Source organism: Oncorhynchus mykiss, chromosome 30 (assembly GCF_013265735.2).
Source record: "Oncorhynchus mykiss isolate Arlee chromosome 30, USDA_OmykA_1.1, whole genome shotgun sequence".
Taxonomy (NCBI): Eukaryota; Metazoa; Chordata; class Actinopteri; order Salmoniformes; family Salmonidae; genus Oncorhynchus; species Oncorhynchus mykiss.
This window is the reverse complement of record NC_050570.1, coordinates 11,043,672-11,059,928: the sequence shown is the minus strand read 5'-3', so window position 1 is coordinate 11,059,928 and position 16,257 is coordinate 11,043,672. Positions and strand designations below refer to the sequence as shown.

At 39.3% G+C, this 16,257-nt stretch overlaps 1 protein-coding gene across 5 annotated transcripts in view; it reads left to right on the top strand.

Annotated features, from left to right (window-relative positions):
- atp2b1b (ATPase plasma membrane Ca2+ transporting 1b) overlaps positions 1-16,257 on the top strand; it is a 49,054-nt gene that overhangs the window by 10,929 nt on the left and 21,868 nt on the right. For 4 of the 5 annotated variants that reach the window (XM_036968448.1, XM_036968445.1, XM_036968447.1 and 1 more), the window contains one exon: positions 4,815-5,242. In XM_036968448.1, coding sequence (XP_036824343.1) covers positions 5,044-5,242 — 199 coding nt within the window. In that variant the 5' untranslated portion in view covers positions 4,815-5,043. Of the gene's footprint in view, positions 1-4,558; positions 4,679-4,814; positions 5,243-16,257 lie in introns of all 5 variants that reach the window. The other variant, XM_036968446.1, reaches the window with a different exon arrangement.

Genomic DNA, 16,257 nt, shown 5'->3' with positions numbered 1-16,257 from the left:
ATGGTGACTTTGAAACAGTTAGAGTTTAATGGCTGTGATAGGAGAGAACTGAAGATGGACAAACAATATTGTAGTTACTCCATAATACTAACCTAATTGACAGAGTGAAAATAAGGAAGCCTGTACAGATTCCAAATATTCCAAAACATGCTACATAAAGTAATACTGCAAATAATGTGGCAAAGCAATTCACTTTTTGTGCAGAATACAAATTGTTATGTTTGGGGTAAATCCTATAAAACATATTACTGAGTACCACTCTCCATATTTTCAAGCATAGTGGTGGCTTCATCGTGTTATGGGTATGCTTGCAATCAATAAGGACTGGGGAGTTTTTCAGGATACAAAATAATCAGAATGGATCTAAGCACAGGCAAAATCCTAGAGGAAAACCTGGTTCAGTCTGCTTTCCGACCTGAAACTGGGAGAGCAATTCACCTTTCAGCAGGAAATCTAAATAATCTAAACTTCCAGGCCAAATCTACACTGGAGTTGCTTACCAAGAAGACAGAGAATGTTCCTGACTTACCGGTTTGACTTAAATCTACTTGAAAATCTATGGCAAGACCTGAAAATGGTTCTCCAGCAATGATCAACAACCAATATGACATAGCTTGAAGAATTTTGAAAAGAATAATGGACAAATATTGTACAATCAAGGTGTGAAAACCTCTTAAGTTTGACCCAGAAAGATTCACAGCTGTAATCGCTGCCAAAGGTGCTTCTACAATGTATTGACTCAGGGGTGGGAATACTTATGTTAATGAGATATTACTGTATTTAATTTTCAAGAAACATGTTTTCACTTTGTCATTATGGGGTGTTGTGTGTAGATGTGTAAGAAACTATTGATTTAAATACATTTTGCGTTCAGGCTGTAACACATCAAATAAGTCATAATAATGGAATAACTCAAGGGGTATGAATACTTTCTGAAGGCACTGTTTCTTGCCTAAGTAGCTGCATGTAACTCCGCTCCTGAAAAAAGAACATGAAATTGCTAGACAATCTGTTTGTGTCGTGCTTATGTTTGCAATAACTTATTGTTACAACACACAAAGAACTTCGTTTTTTAACGGTTCTGTGTACAAGCGGCAGCGGAGTCACGGAGCAGCATCTGAAAGGAGGTAGGCTAGTGGATCCCACATGCGCAGAAATCTCAGTATTTTTAGCAACTGCAAGAAAGACCACCCCCACAGCATTTCTGTTTTGTGCCTAAGAAGTTTTTTCTGATTTATTGTGCTTGGTGAGCCAGGACATCATCAAAAGTCTTCCAAATGAGAGGTAACCCTGGATTCATTTACACTAACTACACACTGGTTTCCATGATACGAAACATTGTTTCCATGTAACCCAATATTTTTTTTCTACGTAATGTAATATCAAAACATTTCCATTTGATGACGTATCATCCTGGGAATTGTTGTGTTTCTAGTAGTGAAGTCATAAAGTACAGAAGAGAAATGCATATACAGGGGCACACGGACAGAGAAGGCTGTAGAGATAACCCCGTCCAAAGGGGTGATGTGTGAGCTTAAGTGGTTAGCACGGCCACTAGACCAGACTGCGGCACAATGATTTCTAATAGGTTTCAGATTGTCTGTTGTTATAGTATTGATGGCCTCATTGGGGAGGGAATGCTGTCCAAATTAATGACATTTTTGGGGACCAATTTTGGCTCGTGAATGCTACATTCAAAATGACTTATAGAAAACCTTTGGGGGACATGTCCCCCTCTGTTCCCAGTGAAAGTTGAGCCCCTGATTGGATTTGAAAACAGTCATACATTTTGTGTTTTTTGTCACCCAACTTTTAAACTAAATCCAATGACATGGTGAAATGTTTTGTTGATTTTATGTTGAATTCACGTTAGTAATGATCTCTATCAAACCAAGAGCACACACACACAGAGACACACTATGAAAAAAACACAAACACATCCCCCCACACACAAACACTGTGAGCACACATTGTGAATGCACACCACGCACATTGCATGCACGCATGCACAGACACACACACACACACACACACACACATTTGTTTCTCCAGCCTCCATTTAGCATTAAGACAAATATAATTGATGAGAGAGTCATTGTTTGTTTGTGCTTCCCTTACCAAGGTCTAGTTTGACTTTACAAGGTATTTAAATAGTTTCCATCGTCACTGAGATTCACAGGGCATAAGTGTTATGGATGTAAGAGAAACGCATGCACACTCATCATCAGGGTCATGTGCTAGTTTTGTTCTGTTGAAATGCAACTAAATCCATGCATGGCTAGTGTAATGATGCATGCTTTCGCTTTCTGGTGGCAGTGTGTGAAATCAGACAGAAAATGGATGAATTGTGTTTTATTAAGAAGGTACACATATTTTCCCAGGTTTTCTAGGCCTGCTCGCCATTAAAGCTAGTTTAGGAGCAAACCGACGCCAGAATGGAGGGTATTTTATGTAGCTGTTCGGCTGGGCAGATCACGTCCAGACGATAGTGGATCCGTCAAAAGACAGGTAAATAGCAACAAATAGCAGCTGTCCAGGCTGAGTAAGAAGTTCAGTCTACTTGGAAAGATTTCACTCAAGGAAAGAGTACAAAGTGATGCCATGCCTTACTTATGAGCTAAACCTCAACAACTGATTCCAGTAGAAGCATAAATATCCATTATCATTCCTTTAGACATTATAATATCTAAAAGTTCCACTCTTGTGTTTAACCTGTGGATATTGAATGTATTAATCAGCCCCGCAGTCCCAGCAAAACATGGTACATGCCCTGGTTGTGATTATAATAAATTCATCAAATTGAAATCTTCCTTTAGGGCAACAACTGTGCCCCAAGCTGCAATTTTGCAGATGTAATACCACAGGCAAAGTAGACCTGGCGTTACAGTGGTAAAAACAAAGGGGGGTGGCATTGTCTTCACTTTTCCACAGTGTGTCTCCCCTTTACAGTGTTAGTGGCTCTCTCAGGAACAGCAAACAATGGCTGCTGAGCGCACCAATGCCACAGATTGTCTAATTAGATTAAGCCAGAGGCTTTCCTGAGATAATCATTGAGCGAGCCTTTTTCCTCGAATGAAGCCTGTGTCGGTAGAGAGTCTGCTCGCTGAAGGTCAAACCAAAATTTTCTAAGGAAAATCTGCAATTTGTACATGTCCCCGAGAAGGTTAACTATCTGGATAACCTCGAGAAGTGCCGGTAGAACTTCCTTTGGGGATAATGGGGGTGTTTCTGGAGTTCTGTGAAAGACACTGCCTTCCCTAACCCGGACTGGTGGTATTACAAGAACATACCTCCTGTTGATATGAGGATAAGAAAGGGGGGATTTCTAGTAAGTACAAACTCCAATATTGGTTAATGTAGAAACAATTTCTAAAATCAATAGTTAGTGTCAATATGAAATGTTGTACAGAAATGTGTGTCATGTCCCTTTTAATAATGCTCCAGTTGGTTCTGCTGGTGTCTGCTACCATTGTAAGGTATTGTCCAGGGTCACTGGTTAGCTGTGCTTCATTGGGTTATACTTCTTATTGCTCGATGGGGTAGAATTAAGTCATATATTGCAATGGTGATTTTTACCTGCTCATACTTTCTGGTGTTTGAGTTGAGGCCTGATAATCTTGTCTCCTTCCATCACAGACACTGTCTGTTCAGCCCTAATTAGAATCCAAGACTTTCTCGACCTCTGAATCGACTCCATGGATCGATGTCTTCAGGCTTCACAATTTTCACCGCAAGGCACACCCACCGTGTTTGTAATTAGTTGCACCTTGTGTGTTATTATTAGCCCTACTAGGCCTAGATATGTCAGTAAGGATGAGCATATGGGTCTTCAACATCTATTTGTCCTTTGACCTTAGAAAGTGTTCAGTTTTTTCTACAGTTTCTCTCCTAATTTCATGGGATTTTTCAAGTGAAGTACACTTTGCCTAAAGCTAATCATTCTAGGGCCAACATTTGTTATGTAGCTGAACTAATTTTAGTATTTCATGTCTTAAATGGACTTGGCAGATATTCCCTTCCCAGCTCCCTGGGCCTCATGTTAAAGCCATCTGTCACCTTGTGTACTAGCCAGTGGGTCTGAGTTTCAGGTGGGCTCGCCCCTAACATAACTCTCACTTCAAGTTCACTGAGTCAAAAACTATTAATTGATTGACTGAGTTGGGATGTCTAAAGCTATAACCGTCAGAGACAATAATAATTTCCTCATCATTTCAGGAGAATGATAACTCTGGTGATTCGATTGTATTGTAGTTTACAGCATTGACCTGGAATACAAAGATACATTGGATAACAATGTAACATTTAGAAAACAATGGTCATGTCTTTGTTGAATTATGGGTGAATTCTACCTCATAGCTTTTGCACACAGAGGCTTTGCAGAAGCTTGGCATAAACATTGCCTAAGATCTCCAAATATTTACTTTAAGGCAGATGTTCGCTATTCCATCTGTTGCTGTTAGCTTTGTGTTTGCTACCCAAGATATGAAGTAGTAGCAGATAGCAGTTTGGTTAACAATTTAGAAAGTAAACCTAATTCTAATTATTCCTCTTTGGAAAGCATTGCAGAGAATTAAAATGTCAGTGTACTTCCTGAATTGACTGGAATTGAAAATGGAATCTACCCCAACCCTGGCAGACAGTTAGACAATATCAACAGGAGTATCAGCGTACATAATTGGTGAGGTTCAATGTTATTCTTCATTAATGTGGCAAAAGAACAGCATTTCGCCATATGCAGTATCCAGTTTGTCAAAATGAAAGACCTTAGACAAAAAAGGGAAAACCTTTTACTCAATGTTTTTTTTTTTTTTCAGATGTAGCCCTGTGGAGGACTTCAGCCAACACCAACAGCCAAGATGAGAGAGTGGGCTTACAATCAAATGAAAATGTCAGTCTTCTTATCCAAGTCACGCTCCATGGAGTCAAGCAACGTACATCCCTGAGAAATAACAGCAGTTTATGGAAAATACCGGATTTTGCCTCTGAAGATTTGACTTGCCTTTTTTGGGAAAGCCTCCACCACTCTTGAGCTATAGAGGAGACATGGCCAGCAACTCGTTCCGTGAGTCGAAGCGTGGTAGACATGCACAGGCCAACCATGATGTTGGAGATTTCAACTGCTCGCTCAAGGAGCTGCGCTCCCTCATGGAACTCAGGGGACCTGAGGGAATAACTAGAATCCAAGAATGTTATGGAGATGTCCAAGGACTCTGTACCAGACTGAAAACATCACCTATTGATGGTAAATATGCTGCTAACCATCCTTGCTTTGTGTCTTTTTGTTCTGTTTTCAGGTCTGGTTCCTGATACACCAATACTCCTATTGCTCATCGGGGCTAGGCTTAACTCCAATGCAGTGAATTGTAATTTAAGAAAAACCCTAATTTTAGAAATGGATGCATTTAATTAATGAGTTGAATTCTAATTAATCTGGTTGATTCTGAAATTAAATTGACTTCAACCTGACTGATAATAAAAGTTCATGGTTACATTTTGAATACAATAAGAATTCTAGCATCTACAACAGCAAAGTAGAATGATTATAGATACTGCATTGATTCCATTGGAGTTGTCATGAGTTACTCCTGCTACACTAATCTCAAGATATGCATGCCTTTTAGCACAATGTCTTGTTGAGTTGATTGTATTGAGGGGAACTGGTGTGGGCTTTGAGTGGAAGGCACTCCGCAGGGCCCGGCTGTCACTTCTCTACACTTGGGGATAACTCACACTTTTCACACAGTTTGGCTGCTTCAGGGGACAGATGTCAAAGTGTGTTCATGTGGTTTGGATATGTAAGACTCATTGACAGACTGGACTTGTCTTGTGTTGGTATCAAGGAGAGGTAGGAATGACTGGACTTCGAAATGGAGAATTAAGTGAAAAACTATTGTGAATAGTGTGGCCTGCATAATATTAATACACTCATTTGTAAACATTTATAAGCATTTAAAATTATTTCAACTAATAAAAAAAATATACAGTATAATTTATAAAGCATTTAAATATGCATTGATACACATTTACTAGCAATATACACTACCGTTCAAAAGTTTGGGGTCACTTAGAAATGTCCTTGTTTTCCATAAAAACATACATTAAATGAGTTGCAAAATGAATAGGAAATATAGTCAAGAAGCTGAGAAGGTTATAAATAATGATTTTTAATTGAAATAAGAATTGTGTCCTTCAAACTTTTGCTTTCGTCAAAGAATCCTCAATGTGCAGCAATTACAGCCTTGCAGACCTTTGGCATTCTAGATGTCAATTGGTTGAGGTAGATTTCACCCCATGCTTCCTGAAGCACCTCCCACAAGTTGGATTGGCTTGATGGGCACTTTTTGCGTACCATACGGTCAAGCTGCTCCCACAACAGCTCAATAGGGTTGAGATCCGGTGACTGTGCTGGCCACTCCATCATAGACAGAATACCAGCTGACTGCGTCTTCATTAAATAGTTATTGCATAGTTTGGAGCTGAACTTTGGGTGATTGTCCTGTTGTAGGAGGGCTCCAATTAACCATAATTGGCTCCAATTAACCATCATCCACAGCGTATGGCATGGCGTTGCAAAATGGAGTGACAGCCTTGCTTCGTCAAGATCCCTTTTTACCATGTACAAATCTCCCACTTTACCACCACCAAAGCACCCCCAGACCATCACATTGCCTCCACCATGCTTGACCGATGGTGTCAAGCACTCCTCCAGCATCTTTACATTTTTTTCTGCGTCTCACAAATGTTCTTCTTTGTGATCTGAACACCTTAAACTTAGTTTATTCTGTCTCCATAACACTTTTTTCCAGTCTTCCTCTGTCCAGTGTCTGTGTTCTTTTGCCTATCGTAATCTTTTCTTTTTATTGGCCAGTCTGAGATATGGCTTTTTCTTTGCAACTCTACCTAGCATCCCGGAGTCACTGCTTCACTGTTGACGTTGAGACTGGTGTTTTGAGGGTACTATTTAATGAAGCTGCCAGTTGAGGACTTGTGAGGCGTCTCTTTCTCAAACTAGACACTCTAATGTACTTGTACTCTTGCTCAGTTGTGCACCGGGGCCTCTATTCTGGTTAGAGCCAGTTTGCTCTGTTCTGTGAAGGGGATAGTACACAGCGTTGTACGAGATCTTAAGTTATTTGGCAATTTCTCATAGGGAATAGCCTTCATTTCTCAGAACAAGAATAGACTGATGAGTTTCAGAAGAAAGTTATTTGTTTCTGATCATTTTGAGCCTGTAATCGAACCCACAAATGCTGATGTTCCAGATACTCAACTAGTCTAAAGAAGGACAGTTTTATTGCTTCTTTAATCAGCGTGACAGTTTTCAGCTGTGCTAACATAATTGCAAAAGGGTTTTCTAATGATCAATTAGCTAATCCAAGTTGATCATTTGAAAAGGCTAACACCACGTGCTATTGGAACACAGGAGTGATGGTTGCTGATAATGGGCCTATGTACGGCTATGTAGATATTCCATTAAAAATCTGCCATTTCCAGCTACAATAGTAATTTACAACATTAACAATGTCTACACTGTATTTCTGGTCAATTTGATGTTATTTTAAAATGGACCAAAAATGTGTTTGTCTTTCAAAAACAAGGACATTTCTAAGTGACCCCAAACTTTTGAAAGGTAGTGTTTATTGGCTTATTCATAGATATTTTTTCACAGTTGAAGGCTGTTGGGAAAGACAGATTTTGGAACAGAAAACAGCTTCAAATCCATATGTGGATGGATTGATGTGATGTTAAATATTGTTTGGCTGACACATTAGCCATAAACCTTTTTCCAGTTTGGTATACTTGTGCTGATGCTCTACTCTGCTCCTATCTGCACACAGAATACAGAGGCCACTTTGTGACACACTTAGACTACTACTTCCCTATTGTGCTTCTGCGTAAATACTTTGATGACCTTTGTTGAACTCATAGGGAATTATATTTAGAATGTGATTCCGGATAACAGAAAAAATGTACAATGCTCCCTCACACATCCCTGCTTAAGATTGTATTATAATTTTTAATAATACACTTTTTTTCTGCAAATTCATGTGTTAAACATCAATTTTGCAACAACCGATGGTTCTCCCGATCACTGCAGGTTGTGATACAGCCCGGGATCGAACCTGTGTATGTAGTGACGGCGTCTTAGACCGCTACGCCACTCAGGAGACCCTTGCTTTATTGTTTAGAGAACATTAGGGTCTGAATGATCATTAAACCAAAGCCATGCCCTTTCTTTAACAGGATTCACCCTATGACCACCCCTTCCCCCAACATTAGCTTAGCAAATTACCTTAATATATATTTCCATCCAAAGTTTTGCCAGATTTGTTGACCTTGACAGTAGCCTGTGGACCAGGACAAATGTGACTCACTCTTGGGTTTGTATGCATACATAGGTACAGCCACTATATGCTGATATTAGCATGTATGATGACAAAAGAAAAAAAGAGAGTTTAACTCTAAAGTATTTGTATTTTAATCAGCTTCAATGTCTTATACTATCACCTCCATATCCCATAATTTGTTCCCATCCCATAATGGGTATGTTGATTATGTTTTTAAGAATAAAAAAGGGAGCTGAAATGCAGTGTACAGTCGTGGCCAAAAGTTTTGAGAATTACACAAATATTAATTTTCACAAAGTCTGCTGCCTCAGTTTGTATGATGGCAATTTGCATATACTCCAAAATGTTATGAAGAGTGATCAGATGAATTGCAATTAATTGCAAAGTGCCTCTTTGCCATGCAAATGAACTGAATCCCCCAAAAACATTTCCACTGCATCCGGAAAAAATGTGGTTAATATGGTGGTTAATCAATTATTAGCTACCTAGCTAGCTAGCTAATATTACCTGGCTAAAATTACCTGGCTAACATAAGCTAACGTTAGCTTGCTTGTCCAAAGTCCAGCAGCTAGCCTCTATAGCCAAGTTAGTTAACACCAGTCAGCTGAAAGCTAGCTAGCCAATGAACAGGCAAATAAGGGTAACTAGCTATATTTTTTAATGGTAGGTTTTTACACAAATAATAATTTAGCTAGCTAGCTAGAGCCAGACAACAACAGCTGACATTGACACAGAAGCTAGGTAATAATAGCTAGCTCAGATCCAAATGCCAGTCCTAAAACATAGCTAGCTGGCTTATAGTAGGTATAGGTATATAGGTATAGTCAATCAGTTCAAAACCCACACCAAACTTTGCGGAAATTGTCATGCTGCTGCCTTACAATGCATGCAATGGGCTTTTGAAACACAACCTAACTACTCCATATTCCAAGCTACAGTAAGAGCTAGCCATATTTCACTGAGACAGGACACAACTCAAACTGTAGCTGAGAAAGAAAATGCACATGTATACAGTGTGGTTGTGCAAATGCATGCTTGCCAGTTCCGAACATTCAGATTCAATTCCAGTATACTCCTTCTCCTGTCTTGGCATTTTAATCCAAATGTGAGATGACCAACATTGTCAAACTAACAACTCTGACATTTGATCGTCTTGATTGTATTTACAGCTTCGATCTGGATGCTGTACTTGCCCTTTATGTGGGCACAAATTCCTCCATGGTTCGTTGGACAAAGCCTATGTGGAAATGAATGGAATTTTGCAGCGTTTTTGGATAAACGGCAAAAATAAGGTCTGTGGTAAACGCAGACTTAGAAGATCTTATATGTTTTGTTCTATGAGATCATCTTCACCAGCTAACGTAACTTTATGTAAATGTTGAAGCATTTATGCTATAAAAAAAGCACATAAAGCACATGAAGGCTTCATAATTTATAAAGGTGTCATGTTAACTGACTGATATTATCTCATAGAACAAAACGTGTTAAAATCAGACCTTATTTACGCGGTTTATCCCAAAACCATATTCTTTCCCCATTAATTTTTCACATAGGGATGGCTGAACAAACCATAGGTAACTGATTTCCAGGTTTTAGGACTACAAGCTGGCTAACTGTGGCTAGCTCTATTCCAGTGGTGCATCGTGCTAGGGGTAGGGGACAGGGGGCTAATGCCCCCCCAAACCCGGATTATAGGATGCATACCTCTGCCGTGCTTTAGGCTAGAAATAAACTATAGTTTCTATGGCTGAGTTATACAACCTTCAAAAGTCACTGACTTAAAACCATTTTATTTTACTTTGCTTTCAATGGGAATTTAGTCCTATTTTACAATGTAAGACTCTCTCAATCAATTGAGCTATTCACCTTCTGAAAATTGCAGACAATTACTTTTGACTATCCATGGTAAATTCTACACATATTTTTATAGTTAGTTCAAAACTGATTTGAGCTATTAGAGGGCAACAGCCAGCAGACCAGGGTTTAAACCAGCAACCCTTGCAGTTATCCAAAGACACCACCTGTGGCATTAAGGGACAGACTTTTTGGCAGAGGCAAAATTAAAGGTTACAAAAGCACTGCAATGACATACTTCTGGTTCCCCCCAAGAAGTCTGCCTTTGCATGTAGAAATGTTGTATAATGCCCTTTAAAATAAGGAATGCCTACTCCACCCATGCTCTACCAAGGTTTTCCAGTACACAGCTTTGACCTACTACAGGAGCTATGTTGGTCTATTGTACTTCAAACAATGTGTATGCAGGTTGCATAGGATTCAAACCTTCTCAAACGCCCTAATGCATACTCTTCAGAGGAATAATGGACTTTACAGTGTCCTGTTATTAAAATAATGTGTATGTAAAAATGTATATATATATATATAGTACCAGTCAAAAGTTTAGACACACCTACTCATTCAAGGGTTTTTCTTTATTTGTACATTTTCTTTTTACATTGTAGAATAGTAGTGAAGACATCAAAGCTATGAAATAACACATATGGAATCCGGTAGTAACTGAAAAAGTGTTAAACAAATCAAAATATATTTTGTATTTGAGATTCTTAAAAGTAGCCACCCTTTGCCTCGATGACAGTTAATTTGTGGCATTTATTTCCATCTTAATGCATTTGAGCCAATCAGTTGTGTTGTGACAAGGTAGGGGTGGTATACAGACGATAGCCCTATTTGGTAAAAGACCAAGTCCATATTATGACAAGAAAAGCTCAAATAAGCAAAGAGAAACGACAGTCCATAATTACTTTAAGACATGAAGGTCAGTCAATACAGAAAATGTCAAGAACTTTGAAAGTTTCTTCTAGTGCAGTCGCAAAAACCATCCAGGGCTATGATGAAACTGGCTCTCGTGAGGACTTCCACAGAAAGATAGATAGAAAGATAGAAGAAAGATCCAGAGTTACCTCTGCTGCAGAGGATAAGTTCATTAGAGTTACCAGCCTCAGAAATTGCAGCCCAAACAAATGCTTCACAGAGTTCAAGTAACAGACACACCTCAACATCAACTGTCAAGACTGCGAGAATCAGGCCTTCATGGTTGATTTGCTGCAAAGAAACCACTACTAAAGGACACCAACAATAATAAGAAACCTGCTTGGGCCAAGAAACACGAGCAATGAATATTAGACAGGTTGAAATTTGTCCTTTGGTCTGATGAGCCCAAATGTGTGGTGTGGGTGAATGGATGATCTCCGCATATGTGGTTCCCACCGTGAAGCATGGAGGAAGAGGTATGATGTTGTGGGGGTGCTTTGCTGGTGACACTGTTAGTGATTTATTTAGAATTCAAGACACACTTAATCAGCATGGCTACCACAGCATTCTACAGCGATACGCCATCCCATCTGGTTTGCGCTTAGTGGGACTATCCTTTGTTTTTAAACAGGACAATGACCCAACACACCTCCAGGCTGTGTAAGGGCTATTTGACCAAGAAGGTAATGACATATGTAATGAACTGCCTATCGATCAGCACAGCAATTGATTAAACAGGACCATGTTTGCAAATCAAGTGTTTCTGAGCCTTTGCCAATATTACACAGGTAAGCTAACAGTTACAGAAATCAGGCATGCAGACAGGCTGTATAGACCTCTATATACAGTGCCTTCATAAAGTATTCACACCCCTTGACTTATTCCACATTTTGTTGTGTTACAGCCTGAATTAAAAATTGATTAAATATATATTTTTTCTCACCCATCTACAAATAATACATGTTTTTAGATTTTTATTCAAATTCATTGAGAATTAAATACAGAAATATACCATTTACATAAGTATTCACACCCCTGAGTCAATACCCTGTAGAAGCACCTTTGGCGGCTATTACAGCTTTGAGTCATTTAGTTGTCTGTATCAGCGTTGTACATCTGGATTTGGGGATTTTCTCCCATTCTTCTTTGCAGATTTTCTCAAGCTCTGTTAAGATAGATGGGGAGCGGCGGTGAACAGCAAGGATTTGCCTGTATTTGGCTCCATTAATTGTTCCTTCTATCCTTACCAGTCTCCCAGTCCCTGCCGCTGTTTAAGGATCCCCATAGCATGATGCTGCCACCACCATGCCTCATGGTAGGGATGGTGTTAGACGGGTGATGAGCTGTGCATGAGATATTTCTGTATTTCATTTTCAATACATTTGCAAAAATGTCTAATGCATGTTTTCACTTTGTCATTATGAGCTATTGTGTGTACAGTGGCTTGCGAAAGTATTCACCTCCCTTGGCATTTTTCCTATTTTGTTGCCTTGCAACCTGGAATTAAAATGTTTTTGGGGGGGCGTTGAATAATTTGATTTACACATCTTTGAAGATGCAAAATATTGTTTCTTGTGAAACAAACAAGAAATAAGACAAAAAAAAAAAAACTTGAGTGTGCATATCTATTCACCCCCCCCCTAAAGTCAATACTTTGTATAGCAATCTATTGCAGCAATTACAGCTGCAGGTCTCTTGGGGTATGTCTCTATAAGCTTGGCACATCTAGCCACTGGGATTTTTGCCCATTCTTCAAGGCAGCGCCTTCAAGTTGGATGGGTTCCGCTAGTGTATAGCAATCTTTAAGTCATACCACAGATTCTCAATTGGATTGAGTTCTGGAATTTGACTAGGCCATTCCATATCATTTAAATGTTTCCCCTTAAACCACTTTAAGGGGTTTTAGCAGTATGCTTAGGGTCATTGTCCTGCTGGAAGGTGAACCTCCGTCCCAGTCTCAAATCTCTGGAAGGCTGAAACAGGTTTCCCTCAAGTATTTCCCTGTATTTAACGCCATCCATCATTCCTTCACTTCTGACCAGTTTCCCAGTCCCTGGTGTTCTTCGGGTGATGAGAGGTGTTGGGTTTGCACCAGACATAGCGTTTTCCTTGATGGCCAAAAAGCTCAATTTTAGTCTCAACTGACCAGAGTACCTTCTTCCATATGTTTGGGGAGTCTCCCACATGCCGTTTGGCGTACACCAAACACGCATATTTTTTTCTTCAAGCAGTGGCTTTTTTCTGGCTTTTTTCTCTTCCATAAATCCCAGCTAAGTGGACCGATGGACAGATACTCCAATCTTCAATCTCCTCTGTGGAGCTTTGCAGCGCCTTCCGGGTTATCTTTGGTCTCTTTGTTGCCTCTGATTAATGCCCTCCTTGCCTGGTCTGTGAGTTTTGGTGGGCGGCACTCTCTTGACAGGTTTGTTGTGGTGCCATATTCTTTTCATTTTTAATAATGGATTTAATGGTGCTTCGTGGGATGTTCAAAGTTTCAGATATTTTTTTATAACCCAATCCTGATCTGTACTTCTCCACAACTTTGTCCTTGAACTGTTTGGAGAGCTCCTTGGTCTTCATGGTGCCGCTTGCTTGGTGGTGCCCCTTGCTTAGTGGTGTTACAGACTCTGGCGCCTTTCAGAACAGGTGTGTATATATACTGAGATCATGTGACAGATCATGTGACACTTAGATTGTACACAGGTGGACTTTATTTAACTAATTATGTGACTTCTGAAGGTAATTGGTTTCACAAGATCTTATTTAGGGGCTTCATAGTAAAGGGATGAATACATATGCACGCACCACTTTTCCGTTTTTTATTTATTTTTTATTTTTTTGAAACAAGTTCTTTTTTTTCATTTCACTTCAACAATTTGGAATATTTTGTGTATGTCCATGACATGAAATACAAATAAAAATCTATTGAAATTACAGGTTGTAATACAACAAAATAGGAAAAAAGGGGGATGAATACTTTTGCAAGGCACCGTAGATCGGTGATAAAAAAAAGTATAATTTTTGCCATTTTTAATTCAGGCTGTAACGCAACATCATGTGAAATAGATCAAAGTGTATGAATACTTTCTGAAGGCACTGCATGAATAAATGTGTCCAACACACCACCACCTGTTGTTATGTTGGGCACATACTGACCAAATAAAGATGTTATGAAACATTTTTTTCTCATATACATGTTTTGCTAAAGTAACGGTTAATGAAATACAGTCAAAACAGCTCGCTCAATCAAGCATGATGGTCTTGTAAGTATAAAAGCAAACTTAATTTCATATAATTAAAACAAGTTTGAAAAGGTAGTGGAATGGAATGTACTGTGTAAAGAATCCAATACAAATCACATTATTGTGTGATCACCTCTTCTAAGAGTATGAATGAGGCTGATTGCGAAGGTTTGAATCCTAATCAACCTGCATACACATTGTTTGAAGTGCAATAGACCAACATGGGCTACTGTAGTAGGTCAAAGCTGTGTACTAGAAAACCTTGGTAGAGCATGGGTGGAGTTGGCATTGTGGTCCTCATGTGAATTTCCTTTCTGTTTTGGCTTCACACCAATGTCTACTTCTCACTTAAAACATAATTTTTGTTTCTAATAGGTATAGGTGAGTGTTCACTGCTGTTTGGAGCCCAAGTTCCTTGGTGTTCCATGAGGACAGGGCTTTCCATGCAGTGTCACATTCTGTCCTTTGACATTTGCCAGGCATTATTTATTCATTCACAATGGCCTTCTCATGCACACTCAATAAACAACTTTAGCATTTTGTCGTCACGCACCATTTCTGACCCACCAACTGAGACATGATTGACATACATAGAGCATTAAAATGTCACACACAGCTTGACTACATAGGAAAATCCATTCGACCGACACATAAAGATGCACTGCTGCGCCACTGCAATATAACTCAATGGCGACCTGTGGGCGCAGATTGATTTACCTTGTGTAATCCCCCTCACCTTAAACGCCCGAGCATGGCAGTTGATTGCTTGGTTCAGGACTAATCTCTCATGCTTGTGTAACGTTTTTATTGCTCCTTTTTGTTCATTTTTGAAAGATGTGGCAGCTCAAAGCCTGTCTGTCTAGCATTATTCAGTGATAGGTTGAAGCAGAACCGCAGGTGCTTTTCCCCTGAGTTGGATTCTAACCTTTAAGTGTCAGAAGAAGCAAAATTGCTTTGAGGGAATAAGCATACAAACTCAACTGAGGTCAGAGAAGGCCTAGGCTGCTCTCGATGCAGGCTGCCTAGAGTCACACAAGCAGCCATTTGACCCATGCTGCAGTGATAACGATAGAGTCATTCGCTCTCCAGGGGGAATTCAAGATAGGTCATGCCTCATGATATTAGTTCAAAGTAGGGTGATATGGCGTAAAAATCATATCTCTGTTTTTTTTCTCAATCCCATGGGTGATTCATGATCTTGTTTTTCTTTTCTCAAAATACAATTAAACCACAAGGCACTGCATTTCAAACAGCAATAATATAATGAATTCAGGGCTTGTAATATTATACCTAGGCTTAATATAAGCCTTCCACCACCATAGCACCCACTAAAAATGTAACTATTTTATCAAACTAGTTTAACCAGCTATTTCACAATAATCACTGATCTGGCTTTCAAGTTTGTCAATGAAATGCCCTTTTTGTCAAAATAAATACCAGAAACATGCACAATGCACATCCCCACTAAAAATGACCAACTTCTTGTAACAAGCATTATAGAAAAATAACACAGGTCTCATAAACAACCTTTCAAGCACAAGCTCACATTGTAGTGAGTAACCAGATAAATATTAATATTTTGAGTCTAGCCAACTTGGATCTATTTACTGGCTAACAAGGTTGAACAGTTGACCTGTTATGAACACACCCCCCTGTCCATCTCCAACTGTTAGAACAGCATGCTAGCCTGTCCACTTTGTTTAGATGTTGAAATCAAGGGGCCTACTTGTACACATAAGACAATGCTTTTTTATCAGAATGAGAACGAGTTGCCAATTCTTTATATAAATGTGTAATTTTATGCTCATTGCACATTTATAAAATGACTAGACAGGTAGCACATAACAGTCTGTGGCTAAAATGTTGCTAGCGGTATGTGCTACAACAATGCCACAAGC